The sequence below is a fragment of the Oncorhynchus clarkii genome, chromosome 25, assembly GCF_045791955.1.
Source record: "Oncorhynchus clarkii lewisi isolate Uvic-CL-2024 chromosome 25, UVic_Ocla_1.0, whole genome shotgun sequence".
In the NCBI taxonomy this organism is placed as follows: Eukaryota; Metazoa; Chordata; class Actinopteri; order Salmoniformes; family Salmonidae; genus Oncorhynchus; species Oncorhynchus clarkii.
The window spans coordinates 35,847,295-35,871,012 of NC_092171.1; the positions used below are offsets into that span (position 1 = coordinate 35,847,295).

General features: G+C 42.4%; 1 protein-coding gene across 1 annotated transcript in view; it reads right to left on the bottom strand.

The window, feature by feature from the left end:
• The window catches only part of LOC139383375 (otoferlin-like), a 44,756-nt gene extending 29,420 nt beyond the window's left edge, over nt 1-15,336 (bottom strand). Inside the window, exons 1-11 of the mRNA XM_071127896.1 lie at nt 15,288-15,336; nt 14,819-14,951; nt 13,006-13,060; nt 12,771-12,902; nt 12,536-12,598; nt 11,517-11,601; nt 11,247-11,406; nt 5,840-6,026; nt 4,875-5,061; nt 4,110-4,333; nt 2,409-2,517 (exon numbers count right to left, since the gene is read on the bottom strand). Coding sequence (XP_070983997.1) covers nt 2,409-2,517; nt 4,110-4,333; nt 4,875-5,061; nt 5,840-6,026; nt 11,247-11,406; nt 11,517-11,601; nt 12,536-12,598; nt 12,771-12,902; nt 13,006-13,060; nt 14,819-14,951; nt 15,288-15,336 — 1,384 coding nt within the window. The remainder of the gene's footprint in view (nt 1-2,408; nt 2,518-4,109; nt 4,334-4,874; nt 5,062-5,839; nt 6,027-11,246; nt 11,407-11,516; nt 11,602-12,535; nt 12,599-12,770; nt 12,903-13,005; nt 13,061-14,818; nt 14,952-15,287) is intronic.
• Nucleotides 15,337-23,718: the final 8,382 nt, after the last annotated feature.

The window sequence follows — 23,718 nt, forward strand, 5'->3', positions numbered from 1 at the left end:
AGATAGAAGCTGTTTTTCAGTCTCTCGGTCCCAGCTTTGATGCACCTGTACTGACCTTGCCTTCTGGATGATAGCGGGGTGAACAGGCAGTGGCTCGGGTGGTTGTTGTCCTTGATGATCTTTATGGCCTTCCTGTGACATCGGGTGGTGTAGGTGTCCTGGAGGGCAGGTAGTTTGCCCCCGGTGATGCGTTGTGCAGACCTCACTACCCTCTGGAGAGCCTTACGGTTGTGTGCGGAGCAGTTGCCGTACCAGGCGGTGATACAGCCCGACAGGATGCTCTCGATTGTGCATCTGTAGAAGTTTGTGAGTGCTTTTGATGACAAGCCAAATTTCTTCAGCCTCCTGAGGTTGAAGAGGCGCTGCTGCGCCTTCTTCACGATGCTGTCTGTGTGGGTGGACCAATTCAGTTTGTCTGTGATGTGTACGCCGAGGAACTTAAAACTTACTACCCTCTCCACTACTGTTCCATCGATGTGGATAGGGGGGTGTTCCCTCTGCTGTTTCCTGAAGTCCACAATCATCTCCTTAGTTTTGTTGACTGTGAGGTTATTTTCCTGACACCACACTCCGAGGGCCCTCACCTCCTCCCTGTAGGCCGTCGCTGTTGGTAATCAAGCCTACCACTGTTGTGTCGTCCGCAAACTTGATGATTGAGTTGGAGGCGTGCGTGGCCACGCAGTCGTGGGTGAACAGGGAGTACAGGAGAGGGCTCAGAACGCACCCTTGTGGGGCCCCAGTGTTGAGGATCAGCGGGGTGGAGATGTTGTTGCCTACCCTCACCACCTGGGGGCGGCCCGTCAGGAAGTCCAGTACCCAGTTGCACAGGGCGGGGTCGAGACCCATGGTCTCGAGCTTGATGACGAGCTTGGAGGGCACTATGGCGTTAAATGCCGAGCTGTAGTCGATGAACAGCATTCTCACATAGGTATTCCTCTTGTCCAGATGGGTTAGGGCAGTGTGCAGTGTGCAGTGTAGCATTTTGGGTCAAGAGTGTCCCCCCCCAGGCCTCCCGGGTGGCGCAGTGGTTAAGGGCGCTGTACTGCAGCGCCAGCTGTGCGATCAGAGTCCCTGGGTTCGCGCCCAGGCTCTGTCGTAACCGGCCGCGACCGGGAGGTCCGTGGGGCGACGCACAATTGGCCTAGCGTAGTCTTGGGAGGGAGGTCTTGGCCGGTGGGGATGTCCTTGTCTCATCGCACACCAGCGACTCCTGTGGCGGGCCGGGCGCAGTGCGCGCTAGCCAAGGTGCACGATGTACCCTCCGACACATTGGTGCGGCTGGCTTCCGGGTTGGATGCGCGCTGTGTTAAGAAGCAGTACGGCTGGTTGGGTTGTGTATCGGAGGACGCATGACTTTCAACCTTCATCTCTCTCGAGCCCGTACGGGAGTTGCAGTGATGAGACAAGATAGTAGCCACTACAACAATTGGATACTATGAAATTGGGGAGAAAAAGGGGTCAAATTAAAAATAAAATAAAAATAAAAGAGTGTCCCCCCCTTTGAAGAGGGGGATGACCGCAGCTGCTTTCCAATCTTTGGGAATCTCAGACGACACGAAAGAGAGGTTGAACAGGCTAGTAATAGGGGTTGCAACAATTTCCGCAGATCATTTTTAGAAAGAAAGGGTCCAGATTGTCTAGTCTGGCTGATTTGTAGGGGTCCAGATTTTGCAGCTCTTTCAGAACATCAGCTGACTGGATTTGGGAGAAGGAGAAATGGGGAAGGCTTGGGCGAGTTGCTGTGGGGGGTGCAGTGCTGTTGACCGGGGTAGGGGTAGCCAGGTGGAAAGCATGGCCAGCCGTAGAAAAATGCTTATTGAAATTCTCAATTATAGTGGATTTATCGGTGGTGACAGTGTTTCCTATCCTCAGTGCAGTGCGCAGCTGGGAGGAGGTGTTCTTATTCTCCATGAACTTTACAGTGTCCCAGAACTTTTTTGAGTTTAAGTTTAACATTAACAATGTCTGTACTGTATTTCTGATCAATTTGATGTTCTTTTAATGGACAAAAAATTAGCTTTTCTTTAAAAAACAAGGACATTTCTAAGTGACCCCAAACTTTTGAACGGTATTGTAAATCAAAGGTTGGTTACCTGGACCCAAATTAAGCCTAGCATTTAATTAAAAATAATTGTCAATGGAGAATCTTCATTGAGGGATGGTTTCTTAGGTACGGATTGAGGCTATAGATTAGATTACCAACCCAGGACTAGTTTTACAGTAACTGTCCAGCGTAAATCTCACTTTTTAAAGTTTATATTCTGTTAAACTCATACCTAAATAATGTTGACTCATCCTACAACACTTCAAAAACCCCACCTCAAACAACCGTTTAGAAAATGCTTGCTGTTTCCTCATAAAGGATGATGTCATGTTGGCTCATTGGCTGAGCTATTGAAGCTACAAACCTATCGTAACCTCGAAGCAGATTGGTTTGTCCCCGATCTTCCTGTCAATCATGGTGGCCTCCAGGAACGCCCCGAAGAGGAAGAACTCCTCCACTTTCCCTGTGGCGCTCTGGATGGAAAGAGACACAAACATTAACATGGAAATACATTATAACAGGAATAATCCCCCCCACTTTCACAGTGGCATTCTGGAGGGATGGAGACACAAATATTAATATGGAAACCGTCATATGTGATAACTAGATGTATATTATATGAACAAAAGAATGTGGACACCTGCTTGTTGAACATCTCATTCAAAAAGCATTATTCCTCCTCCTCCAAACTTTACAGTTGACACTATGCATTGTGGCTGGTAGCTTTCTCTTGGCACCCACCAAACCCAGATTCCTCAGTCGGGGTGACAGGTAGCCTAGTGGTTAGAGTGAAGGGGCCAGTAACTGAAAGGTTGCTAGATTGAATCCCTGAGCTGGCAAGCTAAAAACCTGTCGTTCTGTCCCTGAACAGACAGTTAACCCACTGTTCCTAGGCCGTCATTGTAAATAAGAATTTGTTCTTAACTGACTTGCCTAGATAAATAAAGGTTTTAAAAAAAAATCACTCCAGACTATGTGTTTCTACTGCTCCAGGGTCCAATGGTGGCAAGCTTCACACCACACCAGCTGACACTTGGCATCGTGCATGGTGATCTTAGGCTTGAGCGTGGCTGCTTGGACATGGAAACCTGTTTCATGAAGCTTCAGACTAACAGTTCTTGTGCTGATGTTGCTTCCAGAGGCAGTTTGGAACTTGGTAGTGAGTGTTGCAACTGAGGACAGATTATTTTTGCGCTTCAGCACTTGGCGGTCCCGTTCTGTGAGCTTGTGTGGTCAACCACTTGTTGGAAAAGTTGCATCCTATGACGGTGCCACGTTGAAAGTCACTGAGCTCTTCAGTAAGGCCATTTACTACTATTTTTTGTCTATGGAGATTGCATGGCTTTCTGCTCGATTTTATACACGTGTCAGCAACGGGTCTGGATGAAATGACCGAATCCTCTAATTTGAAGGGGAGTCCACATACTTTTGTATATATAGTGTATGGCTTGAGAATGCTGTAATGTGTACAATATGGTTGAGTGATGTATGCAAATATATGAGAGTATGGTGAGTATTTCCATAATGAGTATGGAAATGTGGTGCATGCAGGGTTCTGGTCCAGGACTCTGGAAAAGACCTGTAATGGTTACATAGATGGTCCCTGACTCGATCGGCTCTGTGACTTACATTGTCTGAACACATAAAAGACCTCTATTAATGGAAACAGTCATTTAATAATGTAGCGTCAGAGATCAGCTAAATAAAGATGATGAATAATTTAGTCAGGTTGCACAGTGATGATCTGTTGTTGTGAGGTGTGAGTCACCGTAGGAGGGTTTGTCTGCTTGAGCACTCACCCAAGGAAGAAAGAAAGACAGAAAGAGAGAAAGAGAATGTGAGAGAGAGAGAGAGAGATAGAGAGAGAGAGATAGATAGGGGAAGACACTCACACACAGTGACACAGAGTGACCGAGAGAGACAGGAGACAGAGAGAGAGAGAAAGAGGCAGAGAAAGAGACAATGAGAGATAGAGACTGTGTGTGTGTGTGTGTGTGTGTGTGTGTGTGTGTGTGTGTGTGTGTGTGTGTGTGTGTGTGTGTGTATGTATGTATGAGAGACCCACCTCTGAGATTTTGGGCACCCCCTCCACCTTGACCTCTGTGGAGCTCATAACCTCTGGAGAGGAGGTGTCCAGGATCTCCACACACAGGCTGACCAGCAGACGGGCCCTGAAGGACACCCCCTCCCCCAGACCCTCGTTCAGGTCCTGGTGCTCGTCCATGATGGTGTAGCTACGGGTGGAGCCATACATGTTTACCCAGGCCGGACCCAGGGTGGGAAGGAAGCCTGGCAGAGAAGAGTATGGTTGTTAAGAGAATGGCTACTTGGCAAGTGCTTTTGGAGATTGGAGCGCTAACACAGCCAACTCCGGACCACACACTGGCAAAACCCATTTCTCAGTCGTTTACACTTGGTCAGACTTTTCATGAGGTAACACTTCCCCAAACTGGTCCAGCTGGGACTTGGCACCAATTACAGTTTACTTTCCTCTATACCAGGGTTCTCCAAACCTGTTCCTGGAGAGCTACCCTCCGGTAGGTTTTCACTCTGTATCTAATCTATCACATCTAATAATTAGCTGGTTGTGAGTTGATTTAAGAGATACAACTGTAGTTGGAGTGAAAACCTACAGGAGGGTAACTCTCCAGGAACAGGGTTGGAGTGAAAACCTACAGTATGGTAACTCTCCAGGAGCAGGCTGGGAGAGCCCTGCTTTATACAAACACCAAATACATCAAAATTGAAACACAGAAGAAAAAAAAGAAACACAAGAAACACAATGCACAATATCTTCTGAATTAAGGGAAACATGTCTCCACTGAAGCACCTTTGTCTCCATCATTGGCGATCTTTCTCAGGTCAATGAAGTGTGTTCCGAGAGCCACGTCGTTCACTTTGTCCGAGTCTCGGATCTGGACCTTCATGCGTTTGCAGAGCGGTGGAAACATCTCAGTGAAGACGATCTGCTCGTTCCAGATGGGCTCGTAGCTGCTCTTCTGGATAGATGTCTTCCCCTGGGATCACAAAGCAGTCCAGATAGGGAGGGGAATAGCATAACATAGAATAGCATAACATGCAGTAGCATAGGGTAGTTTAACATAACATTGCGTAGCATAACATAGTTAAACATAACAAAGCTTAGCATAACAGTTTAACATAACATAGCGTAACATAACATAGCGTAACATAACATAGCATAGCGTAGCATAACATAGCGTAGCATAACATAGCATAACATAGCGTAGCATAACATAGCATAACATAACATAGCGTAGCATAACATAGCGTAACATAACATAGCGTAACATTACATAGAATAGCATAACATAGTTTAACAGACACACGCATACACATGATAACACACACACTCTACACACACATACGTAGTGGCCTGAGGGCACACAATTAATGTGTTGTGAAAAGTGTTATGAAACGTAATGTCATGTCATATTTTTTTATTGTATATAACTGCCTTAATATTGCTGGACCCCAGGAGAGCTAATGGGGACCCTTAATAAATACAAATAGCATAACATAGTTTAACGTAACACAGAATAATATAACATAGTTTAACGTAACACAGAATAATATAACATAGTTTAACGTAACACAGGATAACATAACATAGTTTAACATAACACAGAATAACATAACATACTTTAACGTAACACAGCATAACATAACATAGTTTAACGTAACACAGGATAACATAACATACTTTAACGTAACACAGAATAACTTAACATAGTTTAACATAACACAGCATAGCACCTGAACAGTGCTTTAACTTACCCTCTGGCCAGCGAACAGTATTTGTACATAAGGGTCCACAAGGTCCTTGTTCTCCCCTATAAAAGCCTTCTTGACATTAGCCATGATGCTGGTGTTCATCTTGGGAAGGCCCTCGGCTCTGTAGATCTTCACATAGTAGCGAGCCCACTGGCGCTCCGCGGGAACCCCCTCAGGTAACAGCAGGTTACTGAAACCACAGAATCAAAGAGAACACTTGTAACACTATATTTTATCTCTATGACTAAAACAGCATTAGAAAGTAAGCAAGAATTGTGAAATGGGAGATCTTTCACAGGGCTCTTTAGAGCAGGGAGGGGCAACTTTGATGGGGTGAGGGGCCACAGTGGCTTGCGGGTCTGTGTACCCACATCCATACCCACACATGCAGTCAGCCTCTTGGGGGCTGTTACGGATACAGGTATCCTGTGTCTGTGTGTATCCTAGTTTACCTAAACGAACAGAAAGTATCCTCCCTGGCAGAAGCGTCTGTGTTGGCAGACGAGTTTGTGTTGACGCACAAGAGTGTGTTTTCGGCTCAAACTGAGAGTAGAACCACTGAGTTTCCTACCTTTAGCCCTAGTCGGCCAGCAGTAGTATATAAAGCACGCCAGAAGAATGAGCGTTCCTGTTTCTATTGTCATAAAGTGGGACATATGATTAATGATTGCTTCCTGCTTAAACGCAAACGAGGGATGCCTCTTCGTGCCAAGCCACCAACAGGTGTTGCTCTAATTCGTACGGTTGTGAGGTCTGCAACAAAACAGCTGCCTAAGGGTAACTGCAGTTTGAAAGACCCAGTCCCCGACCGCAGTTATGAACCATTCATTTCCGAGGGGTTTGTGTCCCTAACGAATGACGAAGCGTCTCAGCGTCCGGTTAAAATCCTTAGAGATACTGGTGCGGCGCAGTCGTTTATATTGTCTGATGTGTTGCCCTTATCTGACGATACATACTGTGGTTCCAGTGTGTTAGTGCAGGGTATTGAAATGGGTTTTGTCCCAGTGCCGTTGCACTTTGTGAAAGTACACTCTGAGTTAATCAGTGGAATATTCAGAGTGGGGGTACGTCCTAAGTTGCCAGTTAAAGGTGTGACCTTTATAATGGGTAACGATATTGCCGGAGGAAAGGTAGTACCCGTATTGGAAGTATTGGATAAAAGTGACCACTCTCTCTCTAATGAGTTGGCACAGAGTTATCCACATGTGTTCCCTGCTTGTGCTGTCACTCGTGCTCAGGCACTACAAGAGGGTGACGTGATAGATTTGTCGAACACTGTTCTGTTCAAAGAGGATGATCAAGAGGATGGATTGTGTGATACCTCTGAGAAGCTGATCACCTCTGACAAACAGCCCAGGAAAGAATCAAAGTACGTTGAACTTATTGCTGATGCAATACAATTACCAGTCACTCGTGAGCAGCTGATTGCTAACCAAAAGGTTGACAACAAACTTGCTAAATGTTTTACTAGTGTTGTCTCATTGGAAGAGGTGAAGAAGAAGAATGTGGCTTACTTCATTGATGGTAATCTCCTCATGCGTAAATGGAAATCCCATGTTGACGCGGGTGGAGATTGGAATGCTGTTTACCAAATAGTGATTCCTTCAGCCTTTCGACAAAATGTGTTATCCCTTGCTCATGATCACCAGTGGTCTGGTCATTTAGGAATTACAAAGACGTATGATCGGATCCTTCGACATTTTTTTTGGCCGGGTTTAAAACAAGATGTGGCTCAGTTCTGTCGGACATGCCACACCTGTCAGATAACAGGAAAATCACCCAGAGTCTCAGGGTGCGCTTGAAAGATGGCATCAGACACTGAAGTCTATGCTACGTAAATATTGTTTGGAATCTGAGAAAGATTGGGATGAGGGAGTTCCTCTAGTTTTGTTTGCTGCTCGTGAAACTGTGCAGGAGTCCCTAGGTTTCAGCCCGGCTGAACTAGTGTTTGGTCACACAGTAAGAGGACCAATGAAAGTCCTTAAAGAACAGTTCTTGTCCCAAGAGTTGTGTACCAGAGATGAGAATGTGTTGGACTATGTTAGTCGCTTTCGTGAGCGCCTACACCAAGCTTGTGCTCTTGCAAAGGAAGCTCTGTCTTCCTCACAGAGGAGCATGAAAAGACACTATGATAAAGAGGCTGTTTCTCGTCCACTACAGCCAGGTGACCAAGTACTGGTGTTATTACCTGTTCCAGGATCTTCACTGTCAGCTCGTTTCTCTGGTCCTTATTTAATTGAAAAGAAAATAAGTGAAACTGACTATGTGCTTCAAACTCCTGATAGAAAACGCCAATCTCGTGTGTGTCACATTAACATGTTGAAAGCATACCACACCCGACCCATCACACAGTTAGATAGTTCAAAAACAGAGGAAGGTACTGCTGTCTCCTCTGCTACTACTGCGATGATAGTGGACTGTCAAATTGATGATGTTGATGGCTTGGAGTTGCGCAATACTCAACAGCAGTGTGTTAGATTGCCCAACTCAGAAATGCTGCTGTCTATCCAGTCAGGTCTGGTTCATTTAACGGATGGACAGGCTAAAGATATTGTGAGGCTACTACACAGTTTTCCATGTCTCTTTAATGACGTTCCTACTCGCACAAATGTGTTGGAACATGACATTAATGTTGGAAATGCTACTCCTATCAAGCAACACCCATATCGTATCAACACTTCCAAGAGGAAGATAATGAGGGATGAGGTGAGATATTTGTTGGAGAATGACCTGGCTAAGCCAAGTTCAAGCCCTTGGAGTTCTCCTTGCATTCTGGTTCCTAAACCTGATGGTACGTCCAGGTTATGTACGGATTATCGAAAGGTAAATTCTGTCACAATGCCAGATTCGTTCCCGTTACCCAGACTGGATGACTGTATCGATACTATTGGTGCTGCTAAGTATGTAACCAAGTTGGACCTCTTAAAAGGTTACTGGCAGGTTCCGTTAACTTCACGTGCTTCTGAGATTTCTGCCTTTGTGACCCCAGACAACTTCCTTCAGTACTCAGTCATGGCTTTTGGGATGCGAAATGCACCAGCCACTTTCCAACGACTGGTTAACTCCGTAATAGCTGGCGTTCCTAATTGTAGTGCATACCTTGATGACCTAGTGATTTATTCGTCTGAGTGGTCAGATCATGTTGACTCGCTAAGGGTAGTATGTGAACGGTTGGCAGCTGCTTCTCTAACCCTGAACTTGGCAAAGTGTGAGTTTGGGAAGGCTACTGTTACCTATCTCGGTAAAGAGGTTGGCCATGGACAGGTGCGCCCTGTTGATGCCAAGGTCTTGGCTATAACTGCATTCCCTGCACCTACCACCAGACGAGAGCTACGCCGCTTTTTAGGGATGGTTGGCTACTACCATAGCTTCTGTAAAAATTTCTCTGCGGTAGTTGCTCCATTGACCGATTTGCTTAGTCCGGCTAGATCATTTGTGTGGTCCCCTGATTGTAAGAGCGCTTTTGAATCTGCGAAAGCACTCTTGTGTAGTACACCTGTACTTGCTGCTCCAGATTTTGAACAACCATTCAAGCTTGAGGTAGATGCTAGTGCCAGAGGTGCTGGTGCTGTTCTACTGCAGCAGGACAAGAGTGGAGTAGATCATCCTGTTTGTTATTTTTCCCGTAAATTTAATAAATGTCAAACAAACTATGCGACAATAGAACAAGAAGCTCTTGCTTTGTTGTTGGCTCTGCAATACTTTGAAGTATACATTGGTTCCAGTGCCCTACCAGTGATTGTGTATACTGACCATAACCCCTTAGTTTTTCTCCACCGAATGTACAACCAGAACCAGCGCCTTATGCGTTGGGCGCTGATTGTACAAAATTATAATTTGGAGATCCGCCACAAAAAGGGTTCAGATAATGTGTTGGCAGATGCTTTGTCTCGTGTGTAAAAATGATTTTTGTATGTTTTGGCAAGGTTGACGTTGTTGTTGTAAGTATTAATTTTGTTGTGAGTATTAATTGTAATACTGTGGTCGCAATCCCTAGGGTTGCTCTTTTAAGGGTGGGAGTGTTACGGATACAGGTATCCTGTGTCTGTGTGTATCCTGTGTGTGTTTCTTTTCTCTCCTTCTCCCCTCACAGGTGAAAATCATCACTCCCCAATCAGTCAACAATCAACCCATCAATCAGAAGACACACCTCCTCCTGTTTCCTACCCTATCACAGTTCCTTCCCCATGGTTTAAAAACCCCATCATTTGTTTGTTCAAGAGCTCAATCTTTGTAATGCCATGTTGGTAGATAGCTGTTCTTTGTAGATTTCAGGAGAGCTCAATCTTTGTAATGCCATGTTGGTAGATAGCTGTTCTTTGTAGATTTCAGGAGAGCTCAATCTTTGTAATGCCATGTTGGTAGATCTCTGCTCTTGATAGATTTCAGTAGCACAATCTCTTTGTAAATGCCATGTATGTAGATCTCTCTCTTTGTGTATTAATTAACCTCTTCTTTTGTTTGAGCACCTCCAAATCACTTTGTCATCTCCTGTGAGTATTGTTTTTGCTTATGGTGTTTGCTGGTGGGAAAAGGGGAAACCAAGACAAGTCGCCCATGGGCATACACTACCCGTAGGAAAACTTTGTTAACACACACTAGTTAGAACTGGGCGGACCACCCACTGTATTTTGGTTAGTTAGTTAGCTGTTGTTGAAATAGGCTAGTCTAGCTTAGGGGTGTTTTGAATACTTATTGTTTCTTTCCTTGGGTCCAGCTCAGCCCCTTTTTCCTGCTTCCCCCCATTACCGTGTGTTTAGAAATAAACCCTGAGTTTGACGGTATTATTTCGGTTGTCGTGGTTATTTCGTTCACTTTTACTTTGTCACTATTATAATTTACATGAGTTATGTTACGGGTCTCACTACCATCCCCCCCTAGACTGTCGGGCAAAAAGGGATTCGTAACAGGGGCCCTAAGCAACATTTTGATTTCTCACTCATATCCCCATTAATATGTAGGTTAGGGTTAATTACCTCTACAGTATTAGTGCTTTTCTCATTCATATCCCCATTGATATGTAGGTTAGGGTTCACTCATATCCCCAGTAATATGTAGGTTAGGGTTCATTCATATCCCCATTAATATGTAGGTTAGGGTTCACTCATATCCCCAGTAATATGTAGGTTAGGGTTCATTCATATCCCCAGTAATATGTAGGTTAGGGTTCATTCATATCCCCATTAATATGTAGGTTAGGGTTCATTCATATCCCCAGTAATATGTAGGTTAGGGTTCATTCATATCCCCATTAATATGTAGGTTAGGGTTCATTCATATCCCCAGTAATATGTAGGTTAGGGTTCATTCATATCCCCAGTAATATGTAGGTTAGGGTTCATTCATATCTCCAGTAATATGTAGGTTAGGGTTCACTCATATCCCCAGTAATATGTTGGTCATTGTTTACCCTTCTATGTCATCTTCATCGGTTTCTGTGGCCTTGTGGGGAGTCTTGATGTTGTCTCCTTTCCCCACAACGGCGATGTCACATTTAATGTAACCTTTGCACCCGGCAGTGATGTCATCAGGGTCAGAGAGAAGGGCCCATTTGTGGAAAAACTGGTGTTCTGTTGAACATTTTTTAAATAAAATAAAACATGAATATGAACAACGATCAACACCAGAACCATAGATGGGTCGCTAGTAGCTACTATGTTTCTCTCTGTTTCTCCCTGACCTGGCTGTGAGTAGACGGTGCCTATGTCCAGTTTGAAGGAGCCAACCAGGGTGCCACTACGCAGCAGGTTCTTGGAGTGGATGACCTGAGGGATGGATAAGCAGATTGCAATGTGCTTCAGTAACATGTGACCGGAGTTGACTATTATGAAAGACTGTATGAATAATAGACAGCGATTCCCATGGCTCCCCATTCATCTAGATAGGGAGGGGAATTATAGACTGTATGAATTATAGACACAGCGATTTCCATGGTCTCCATTCATCTAGATAGGGAGGGGAATTATAGACTGTATGAATAATAGAGACAGAGATTCCCATGGCTCCCGATTCATCTAGATAGGGAGGGGAATTATAGACTGTATGAATAGTAGACAGCGATTCCCATGGCTCTCCATTCATCTAGATAGGGATGGGAATTATAGACTGTATGAATAATAGACACAGCGATTCCCATGGCTCCCCATTCATCTAGATAGGGAGGGGAATTATAGACTGTATGAATAATAGACACAGCGATTCCCATGGCTCTCCATTCATCTAGATAGGGAGGGGAATTATAAACTGTATGAATAATAGACACAGCGATTCCCATGGCTCCCCATTCATCTAGTTAGGGAGGGGAATTATAGACTGTATGAATAATAGACACAGCGATTCCCATGGCTCTCCATTCATCTAGATAGGGAGGGGAATTATAGACTGTATGAATAATAGACACAGCGATTCCCATGGCTCCCCATTCATCTAGTTAGGGAGGGGAATTATAGACTGTATGAATAATAGACAGCGATTCCCATGGCTCTCCATCCATCTAGATAGGGAGGGGAATTATAGACTGTATGAATAATAGACACAGCGATTCCCATGGCTCCCCATTCATCTAGATAGGGAGGGGAATTATAGACTGTATGAATAATAGACACAGCGATTCCCATGGCTCTCCATTCATCTAGATAGGGAGGGGAATTGTAGCGCAACTGTTTGTGTGTTTGTTTGTATGGTGGTAGAGCTACTCACCGAAAGCTTCAGGATCTTGTCAAACATAACATCCGATGGGACGTGGAAGTCAAAGACAAAATACTAAAAGAGAAATGTGAGATAAAATAAATGCATGAGGGTAATGAAGTTTGCTGTTAAAATGTGTAGCTTTATTGAAAATGTACTAAATATTCAAGTAATCATCATCACACTCATCATCATCATCAACCTCCTCCTCCTCCTCCCCACCATCATTCCAGAGCAGGCTGGTTACCTCATTGTAATATGGGCAGTTTGTCGACTCCTTCATCTGAGTGTACTTCTTATCGTCTCCGATCTCCACACAGACCACTGGGTCCATGTTCAGCCCTACTAGCTGTCTGGCCTCTACGATGGTAACACTAACCTGGTGAAATAGGATTATCATGTATAAACACTCTGGAGTACAACAATATGTTAAATTCGGATTATTCCTTGATTCATTGAGCATACTGTATAGTTTAATTTACTTGGTAATCCACTGGTCTCCCGGCACTAGGTTCCATCTTAATGTCTGGTTTTGATCTGACGTTAGACACACGTTAGAAATATGTTTTAGTGTGATTAAATCATGGCAGACTTTCATTTCAGAATTCTGTAAAACTACAGGATACTACATGGTAAACAATGTCATTGAAACACCTGTCTCCAATCCAACACGCAGAGTTTGCTTCTATGTCTTACTTCACTGAACAAAAATATGAACACAACATGTAAAGTTTTGTTTCCATATTTCATAAGCTGAAATAAAAGATCCCAGAAATGTTCCATACTCACAAAAAGCTTATTTATTTCAATTGTTTTGCACAAATTTCTTTACATCCCTGTTAGTGAGTATTTCTCCTCTGCCAAGATAATCCATTCACCTGACAGGTGTGGCAGATCAAGAAGATGATTAAACAGCATGATCATTACGCAGGTGCACCTTGTGCTGGGGACAATAAAAGGCCACTCTAAAATGTGCAGTTTTGTCACACAATACAATGCCACAGATGCTTGTCGTCCTCACTGGGGTCTTGACCTGACTGCAGTTTGGCATCGTCTTCAGTGGGCGAATGCTCACCTTCCATGGCCACTGGCACACTGGAGAAGTGTGCTCTTCGTGGGTGAATCCAGGTTTCAACTGTACCATGCAGATGGCAGACACGCTGTATGTCAGGGTTCCCCAACTGGTGTCCCGCGCACCAAATGTTTTAAAATAAAATACTAAAAACACCAGGAAATCAGCTCCATGATTTTCATTAGAAATCTGTTCCCAAGCATTCCCACGCATAATAGAGAGACACGTGATCGTAAGTAAGGTTTGAAATTATTAATGTCTTAGTCAAATAGTATATCTGTTTGCGGTCAATTTACAGTCTACAAATTATTTGTAATTATTTTCCGGTCCCCCCAACCATCTGCTCAAGACAAAAAATCAGCCCGGGATACAACCATCCCTGCTCTGCAGATTTTGCTGCGAAGAGACATTAAATCATTAAACTATTTGTTTTGGTACTGTCCATGTAGCTTATACTATTTAAAATGTGTATAGTATGTATAAGCTGGAAGTAGAGGTGTTGTTGTTCATTATGGGGTTACAGGAAAATAATAAAGGAAAATATCATTTTTTTAAATAAAATAAAATATATATATATGGGGGATTGGAAATGATGCAGAGAATTACATTGATGGAAGCTACAATCTATCTGCAATAGTAAAGCTGATCTTAGAGATCCTGGTTCGAGTCCAGGCTCTGTCGCAGCCGGCCGAGGCCGGGAGACACATGGGGCGGCACACATTTGGCCCAGCGTTGTCCGGATTAGGGGAGGGTTTGGCCGGCAGGGATCTTCCTGTCCCATCGCGCACTAGTGACTCCTGTGGTGGGCCGGGCGCAATGCATGGGCCCGCATGCAATATCCAGCAACTTCGCACAGCCATTGAAGAAGAGTGGGACAACATTCCACAGGCCACAATCAACAGCCTGATCAACTCCATGTGAAGGAGATGTGTCGCGCTGCATGAGGCGGTCACACCAGATGCTGATTGGTTTTCTGATCCACACCTCTGTTTTCTTTTTAAAGGTATCTGTACAATTTGTATTCCCAGTCATGTGAAACCCATAGTTTAGGGCCTAATGAATGTATTTCCATTGACTGATTTCCTCATATGAACTGTAACTCAGTAAAATCTTTGAACTTGTTGCATGTTGCGTGTATATTTTTGTTCAGTGTACATAGAAGTGTATTTTATGTGTAAATTGAATAGCAAACCACAAGCACCATAGAAGCGTGCTGTGCTTACCTCTTGTTGGAGACGTTAGTGGTGACGGCTGTGACTGAGGCCAGGGAGATGGTGTCAGGGTCAAGACCCACTCCCCCTCCCATCCCTCCCGTGAAGTCCAGATCCTCTGTCTCCAAGATGGCAGCCTCATCGCCTGGACAATCACAGTCAAGGAGGCCACACCTGTCAGAACAGCCTGACAGGATGACGATAGCTAAGCTCGACAACCACCCTTTAAGGTTGTTTGTGTGACTTTTTAAAATTTCTTGTATTAATTTTTGTTGGTATTAATGTTTAATGTTACTGTTTACAATTTATTGTAGGTTATGTTACACATTTTGATCTGCATTTTATCACAGTAAGTGGGACCAAAGGTTGTATGAAAGCATTTTACTTATCTCCATTATTTTAAATGAAACAATTGGTGTGTGTGTGTGTGTGTGTGTGTGTGTGTGCGTGTGCGTGTGCGCGCGTGTGTGTGTGTCTGTACCCCCTCCTCCTTTCCCGTGGTCTGACTTATGGCCACGTGATTTCTTCATCTTTCAGAACAGTCCTCTTCTTGCTCTGTGAAGTAAATAAAGTAGGGTCATTTTGTGGGAGGTTATTGATGCGTAGAATGCGGTTTTAACCAATCAGCATTCAGGATTAGACCCACCCGTTGCATAATGATGTAGACTACGTTTTGGAGTTACTAAATCAACAAATTCTACACTGTTGATTCGATTGATTTGAGCTCTTATGGTCCATGTACAGCGCACTACTTTTGACCAGTGCCCTGTGTAGGTAATAGAGCGCCATTTTGAACACACACCAGTCTCCTCTCATGGCAAAGCATAGGAGTGAGTTTGTCAGTTTGTATCCTATTCCCTATGGGCCCTAATCAAATGTAGTGCCCTGTATAGTGAATAGGGTGTCATTTGAACCTAGTCCAGGGTATTTCTTAAGGCAGGTAGCCTGATTTCCATTCTACCACCACACCCTCATTTGGCCTCCGATGGGGAGTTTAATAATTCACATCCCATGACCTTAATACATCAATTAACCACGGATACATTTCACATGCTTTGTGAAAAAGAAGGAAAAAAAGCACTCACAATAATTAGTCATGCAATATAAAACTAAATGTAAAGCATCAGTTTATTCATGACTGAGGATATTATTAATAACAAGCTCTACACAGAAATGTTGTTGAAACCATCATGAAATTGCTCACAAACATCTAAGTACTTATAAAACATTGAAGGAGATGAGACCATGCATTTTAAATGCTTCATATGGCAGCAACATTTTGCAATCTAATAGGATTCCAGTAAAATCCACATAACATCTAGGCCTACTTCACAATCTAATAGGATTCCAGTAAAATCCACATAACATCTAGGCCTACTTCACAATCTAATAGGATTCCAGTAAAATCCACATAACATCTAGGCCTACTTCACAATCTAATAGGAGTCCAGTAAAATCCACATAACATCTAGGCCTACTTCACAATCTAATAGGAGTCCAGTAAAATCCACATAACATCTAGGCCTACTTCACAATCTAATAGGAGTCCAGTAAAATCCACATAACATCTAGGCCTACTTCACAATCTAATAGGAGTCCAGTAAAATCCACATAGCATCTAGGCCTACTTCACAATCTAATAGGAGTCCAGTAAAATCCACATAACATCTAGGCCTACTTCACAATCTAATAGGAGTCCAGTAAAATCCACATAACATCTAGGCCTACTTCACAATCTAATAGGAGTCCAGTAAAATCCACATAGCATCTAGGCCTACTTCACAATTTCTTAAATGTTCACAGTATTCCAATTAACAGGTATGCAACTAATGGCATACAGTGCCCAAAACAAGTCATTCTGAATAAAGCTGTGGACCATACAGTAGCTCTACTGAGAGTATGCAATGCAAAAAGATTCATCCCTGAAGATAAATCTTTAAATTAAAGCCAACTGATCAGGGATCTATCATGAAATCAACCTTGAAATAATTCCTCCCAAATTGCACTGTAGGTGTGTTTTTTGTTGTTGCTGTGTGTAATACTTGAGCTTTTTTTGTTACTTGGAGTATCTAGAGCCCGAAAGCTTCCTCAATATAATAACAGAATAGATATGACCAAAGAAAAGCCAACTACAGTTTACACCAGAGAGAAAAGCCAACTACAGTTTACACCAGAGAGAAAGGCCAACTACAGTTTACACCAGAGAGAAAAGCCAACTACAGTTTACACCAGAGAGAAAGGCCAACTACAGTTTACACCAGAGAGAAAAACCAACTACAGTTTACACCAGAGAGAAAGGCCAACTACAGTTTACACCAGAGAGAAAAACCAACTACAGTTTACACCAGAGAGAAAGGCCAACTACAGTTTACACCAGAGAGAAAAACCAACTACAGTTTACACCAGAGAGAAAAACCATCTACAGTTTACACCAGAGAGGAAAACCAACTACAGTTTACACCAGAGAGAAAAACCAACTACAGTTTACACCAGAGAGAAAAACCAACTACAGTTTACACCAGAGAGAAAAACCAACTACAGTTTACACCAGAGAGAAAAACCAACTACAGTTTACACCAGAGAGAAAAACCAACTACAGTTTACACCAGAGAGAAAACCCAACTACAGTTTACACCAGAGAGAAAAACCAACTACAGTTTACACCAGAGAGAAAAACCAACTACAGTTTACACCAGAGAGAAAAACCAACTACAGTTTACACCAGAGAGAAAAACCAACTACAGTTTACACCAGAGAGAAAAACCATCTACAGTATACACCAGAGAGAAAAACCAACTACAGTTTACACCAGAGAGAAAAACCATCTACAGTTTACACCAGAGAGAAAAACCATCTACAGTTTACACCAGAGAGAAAAACCATCTACAGTTTACACCAGAGAGAAAAACCATCTACAGTTTACACCAGAGAGAAAAACCATCTACAGTTTACACCAGAGAGAAAAACCAACTACAGTTTACACCAGAGAGAAAAACCAACTACAGTATACACCAGAGAGAAAAACCAACTACAGTTTACACCAGAGAGAAAACCCAACTACAGTTTACACCAGAGAGAAAAACCAACTACAGTTTACACCAGAGAGAAAAACCAACTACAGTTTACACCAGAGAGAAAAACCAACTACAGTTTACACCAGAGAGAAAAACCAACTACAGTTTACACCAGAGAGAAAAACCATCTACAGTATACACCAGAGAGAAAAACCAACTACAGTTTACACCAGAGAGAAAAACCATCTACAGTTTACACCAGAGAGAAAAACCATCTACAGTTTACACCAGAGAGAAAAACCATCTACAGTTTACACCAGAGAGAAAAACCATCTACAGTTTACACCAGAGAGAAAAACCATCTACAGTTTACACCAGAGAGAAAAACCAACTACAGTTTACACCAGAGAGAAAAACCAACTACAGTATACACCAGAGAGAAAGGCCAACTACAGTTTACACCAGAGAGAAAAGCCAACTACAGTTTACACCAGAGAGAAAGGCCAACTACAGTTTACACCAGAGAGAAAAACCAACTACAGTTTACACCAGAGAGAAAAACCAACTACAGTTTACACCAGAGAGAAAGGCCAACTACAGTTTACACCAGAGAGAAAAGCCAACTACAGTATACACCAGAGAGAAAGGCCAACTACAGTTTACACCAGAGAGAAAAGCCAACTACAGTATACACCAGAGAGAAAGGCCAACTACAGTTTACACCAGAGAGAAAAACCCAGTGAGAAGAGATCTGTTGGATTCATCGTTTAATATTCAAATCAATGTTCTATATAAACAAGGCTTTAGACTATGCTGTGTCTATGCTATATACAACAGCATTGCTCTCCATGAATTCTATCAAAAAATGGTCTAGAATAATTTGCATACATACCATTAAAGAAAACGTCACACTTTCCTTTTCTTCAAACCAACTCCCAATGGTTCCTGTTGAAAGAAATAAAAAAACTATTTGAGTGATTAAGTTTTTCTCCAAAATAGTTATTCTACATAGCCATTTCAGACGTTTACAATGCAGAAACTGAAAGGCCAAAAAAAGTAAAGTTGAGTGAAAAACAATAAGGTTTGACCAGGGCAGGAGTTGGGCTGGAGTGATGTGATATGTCAATGAATAGTGTATGAGTGTTGAACTCGAGACAGGCTGGCAACTATAACTAGCTAGGTTGGTGAGAGAGAGACGTCACCGCAAACTAAGTCTGCTAAGCCAGACTAGCCAACAAGACTTGTTCCACCAAGTCACTGCAACTTTTTTTTTTTTTTACAAGACATTAAAGTTTAGATATGCAAACATCTATAGCACATAATATTAATCCAATTTGTCTGATAATGTATGAATTATGTTAATGAAATGTGTCTATGACTCAGAATTCTCAATTCACTTTACATTGGGAAAGAACCTCAATGTAGCTTTGTGAATTGTGACAAAAAGTTGGTTTGGCAGAAAAGGTATGACCAGAATTAGGCTATTTCTTTGTCGGCAACCAAAGACATCTGTTAATATTTGTGAGGTCAGGTGTGCGTATACACGAGACAACAGGAAGCGAATCAATAAAGTGACCTGTGATAGAATTACGTGCCACACAACAAAAAGTCGGCGCTTCTCAGTCACTACTATAGGAAGAATGATCTTCCTTAAATCATTCATGGGGTACTGCTCCAATAGGGAGATGATCTTGGTGGATCAAAAGGCATCAAGCCCTATTCTGAACAAACACCACTGTGTCGTGTTCTCATATTCATCTGAGTTTAACATTACTTTGAACTTTTACAATTTCTGACTACATGTTTCAAGTGATCCAGCACCCATTTCTAAGTAGGAATGTGGTGGAAATCCAAACAAAGTCGAACTACACAATAAAGCAAGGACTTGTTGGGGGGAAATGACCTAAATCTTTCTTCCACGAGAAATGAAATGGGCATTGAGCAAAAATCATTGATTACTCGGCTAAAGCACACTTTAGCAGCTTCAATACAAGTTCCACTGAAAACTAAAGTAGAACTCACCAGCTCATCAATAACACATACTCTGAAAGCCATGCAGTACGTCTAATGTTGCCTGTATCCGACGAAACAAGTCTGTCAATTATTTAGGCTTTAGTTCCCACCCAGTGTTGCATGTGTCTTCCTCATTGTGTGAAGGTATCGCCCACATCAAGAGAAAATAAATGGATTCTGGTTTGCATACAAAGAACGCATCTCTACAATACATATGTAATATGAGATGTAAAGAAATAGTACTGGTCTCCTTTTCAACTGAAAGCTACTGTACCAAGCTTAATACCAAAGGTTTGTTGTATAATGTGTGTTAATACTTTGTATACAATACTGTCCTATGTTGCTCCATTGGCGTGGCACTTGCCAGGCTAAGTTCACAATTTCAATTCCCATAGGAATCACATACACACGTACTGTATACACTCACTGTACTGTCGGTTGTCTTGGAGACAAGCATCTTGCTAAGTGACAAATTACAGCACTATATTATTAGTTGTGTATCATTCAAATACTTCCAGCAGATCCTCTATCCAGTCACTTCATTCTATAGTTTGTCCTTAATCTAATTCTCTGAAGAGGGTTCTGATCAGCAGGCGGTGTGTGTGACTGGGTGGTAGCCGTGGTGACATCATCAACACGCCAGTCCTTGTTGAGAGAATGGGCTTTTAATTACATGATTTAGTACCAGGCCTTAGACTAAGGGCTGATGAGATTTGAACTGATATCTCTATATAGGGCACCACAAAAGGTGCCATCTGGGACAGGCCCGCTCCCTCCCGCATGGCCCTTCGGATGACTGACCTATCTGTCACTAAGGGCCACCACAGCAGAGCCCTTCAGATTACTCACCTACCTGTAACTAATTCTCTAATGTGTGGTTAAGGAGGAGGCCAGGAGACATTGTTGTCTGCAGGAGTTGACATTGAAGGCTCATGATGCCAGCCAGCTTTCTTCCTCTTCATCCTCTTGCTTCCTCTTCTCTTCCTTGAAGGATTTGAATGAAACATTTTGGTCCGTACAGAATGTGTATAAACCTTATCCACCAGAGCACCACAGAGGATATATCAAAACAGACACAGACAGGTGTGATTTAAGTGTTGTAGTTTTTTTTTTGTACTTGTTTTTTTGGTAAATAGGTCTGTACTTTGGTCAGTGGTCAGTGGTAAAGAAGCAGAAATCTAGGTATACAGTATGTCAAAGCTTTCATTTCAAATACCACACTTGGTCTAAAATGACATAGTAATTTTCCGGTTGAAACATCTTCACTACTGCATGTGTGTTGCTGTGTTAGAGAGAGGACCAGAAGTATATAGATTACATCAATGGAAATGTATGAGGTTGCAACTGAGTCCTCACAAACGACACCTTTCCCAATGCAGTCTAGGGTGAATAACAGAATGACTTGATACCAACCATGCAATCTTATCCATGTCCACAGCCCTTATTTGTCTGTCGGGTAGACGGGTGGTGGTTGGAGATGTGTTTGTGCTTAGTTGGCTTTGTAGGTATGACATCTGACGACTGGGTTGTACTGTGTCATCCAAACACTCCGGTTCTACCTGGTTTAGTAAAGGCAGAGAGAGACAGAATCATTGTCATTAGGAGTCCATGTTTCTGACGTTACCTGGCTGAGAGAGGGATAGAGAGCGACAGGGTCTATTGTCATAGGACAATGTTATGATGTCTGGTGTTAGTAAGGCTCCCTCGTGGTAGTAACATGATATCCCTTAACAACTTTGATGGAAATTAACACACATACACAGTCGATTGTGCCTTTCCAGCTGCGAAACAATTACCTGTGTAAGCAGATACGCTGATATGGACCACATGGTGCTTCAGAAGTCTTTCATTCTGAAAACGAATATATGGCAATATACTGTATATGTTACTTATATGTTTTATATGGGCATGTATGTTATTAAACATACAGTACCAGTCAAAAGTTTAGACACACCTACTCATTCAAGGGTTTTTCTTAATTTTTTACTATTTTCTACATTGTAGAATAAAAGTAAAGACATCACAACTATGAAATAACACATATGGAATCATGTAGTAACCAAAAAAGTGTTAAACAAATCAAAATATATTTTAGATTTTATATTCTTCAAAGTAGCCACCCTTTGCCTTGATGACAGCTTTGCACACTCTCGGCATTTTCTCAACCAATTTCATGAGCTAGTCACCTGGAATGCATTTCAATTAACAGGTGTGCCTTGTTAAAAGTTAATTTGTGGAATTTACTTTTCAAAAGTAAATAAGAAAAATGTGCTAAATAAACTAAAAGAAAAATAGTAACACAATAATAACAACTACAAGCCTATATACAGGGGTTACTAGTACCGAGTCAATCTGCAGGGGTACAGGTTAGTCAAGGTAATTGAGGTAATATGTACATGTAGATAGGGGTAAAGTGACTATGCATAGATAATAAACAGAGAGTAGCAGCAGCGTATGTGAAGAGTGTGAAGGAATGTGAATGTGTGTGTAAGTGGTGTCAATATGTGTGCGCGTGTGTGTGTTTGCGTGAGTGTGTCGTTCGAATCCAGTGAGTGTACATCGAGCCAGTGCATTTTCCCCATGTGTGCAACTTCTGTAAGCGCCTCTACTCTACAGCTCGATGCCACTACGCAAATGCGATGACATGCATGCAATGCTTTATTATATTGACACCTCAGAGCTTACCAGGTCATCCCCTCTTGCGCTCACTTTTGTTCCTGCACCTCCACATTTACAAATTAAACACTGAATATAGGTAGTCTATACCCTAGCTAAAAATATTCAGATACTAGCCAGCCAGCCATATATCAGTTAGAAGATTATGAATATTAGGCTATATTATGAAGCTATTATTTAAGAGCATTCAAAGATAAATCACAATCAGTAAAAATATAACTGAGCTAACTAGCAGATTTACATCAATCATCAACATTAATTATCAGCTGATAGCCTACCCTCTTTTCCCCATGTCAATCATGTCTTTAGGAGGCAATGTAACTGGCTTGGTTACAATATGTGGTGAGTGTGTAGTGGCAGAAATACCTGTCCCCTTTCATTTTGAGCACTTTGAAAGGTCTGTGCATGGCCCTGCATTTACACTGAACAAAAATACGGCCTAATGAATTTACTTAAAATGTGACTGATTTCCTTCCAGCTCGGCCCCCCTGGACCACCACCCAGAGGCCGGCTGGAACAAAGACTGCGAGATGGGATTGGTCTGTCACACAACACTCCATAGACACAGTTCTGGAAGTGTAGGGTCAGTGTTCTGACAGTGTAGGGTCTCAGACATTTAGCACCAGTTTCTCGGAGTAAGCCCTGGACTAAACTTTCAATGGATATAAATCATGCTCAATGATACTGGCCTAGGATACTGATGAAATGTTATGTATGCCCCATGTGGAAAAAAAGGTTCACCAGTCTTTGCTAAATGTGATGATATTCATTGATAAAGACAATAGATTTTTCTATGCTACAGAGAGTACATTGTCTCAGTAATGTGCATGTATGACTGTTATGAGAACAACAACGCAAAGTCAGACTTTTACTTGTTGTAAGTTGAACAAGTTGTCATGTGCCGCTTGCTTTTTCATTTTCAACTTGATTGTGATTTCCCATTTATTGTGAAAAACAAACGTTTACAAAAATGTGGCATCCTGAATTGGCAATGTTCATCCCAGACTGAAGTGCAATAAAGTTTTTTTAATGTTATGAACATGTTACTTTGTATGAATAATCAGTTGTAGATAGCTGTTAGGTGAAGTGGATACCTCAGTTGAGATGGATTCCTTTCCTCCATGATGACTGATCCTGCATGATATAAGAGGGATCTTATCTGATCCAGTCCCTTAATCAGTGATTGTGAAAGAAAGGAAACGAAGAAAG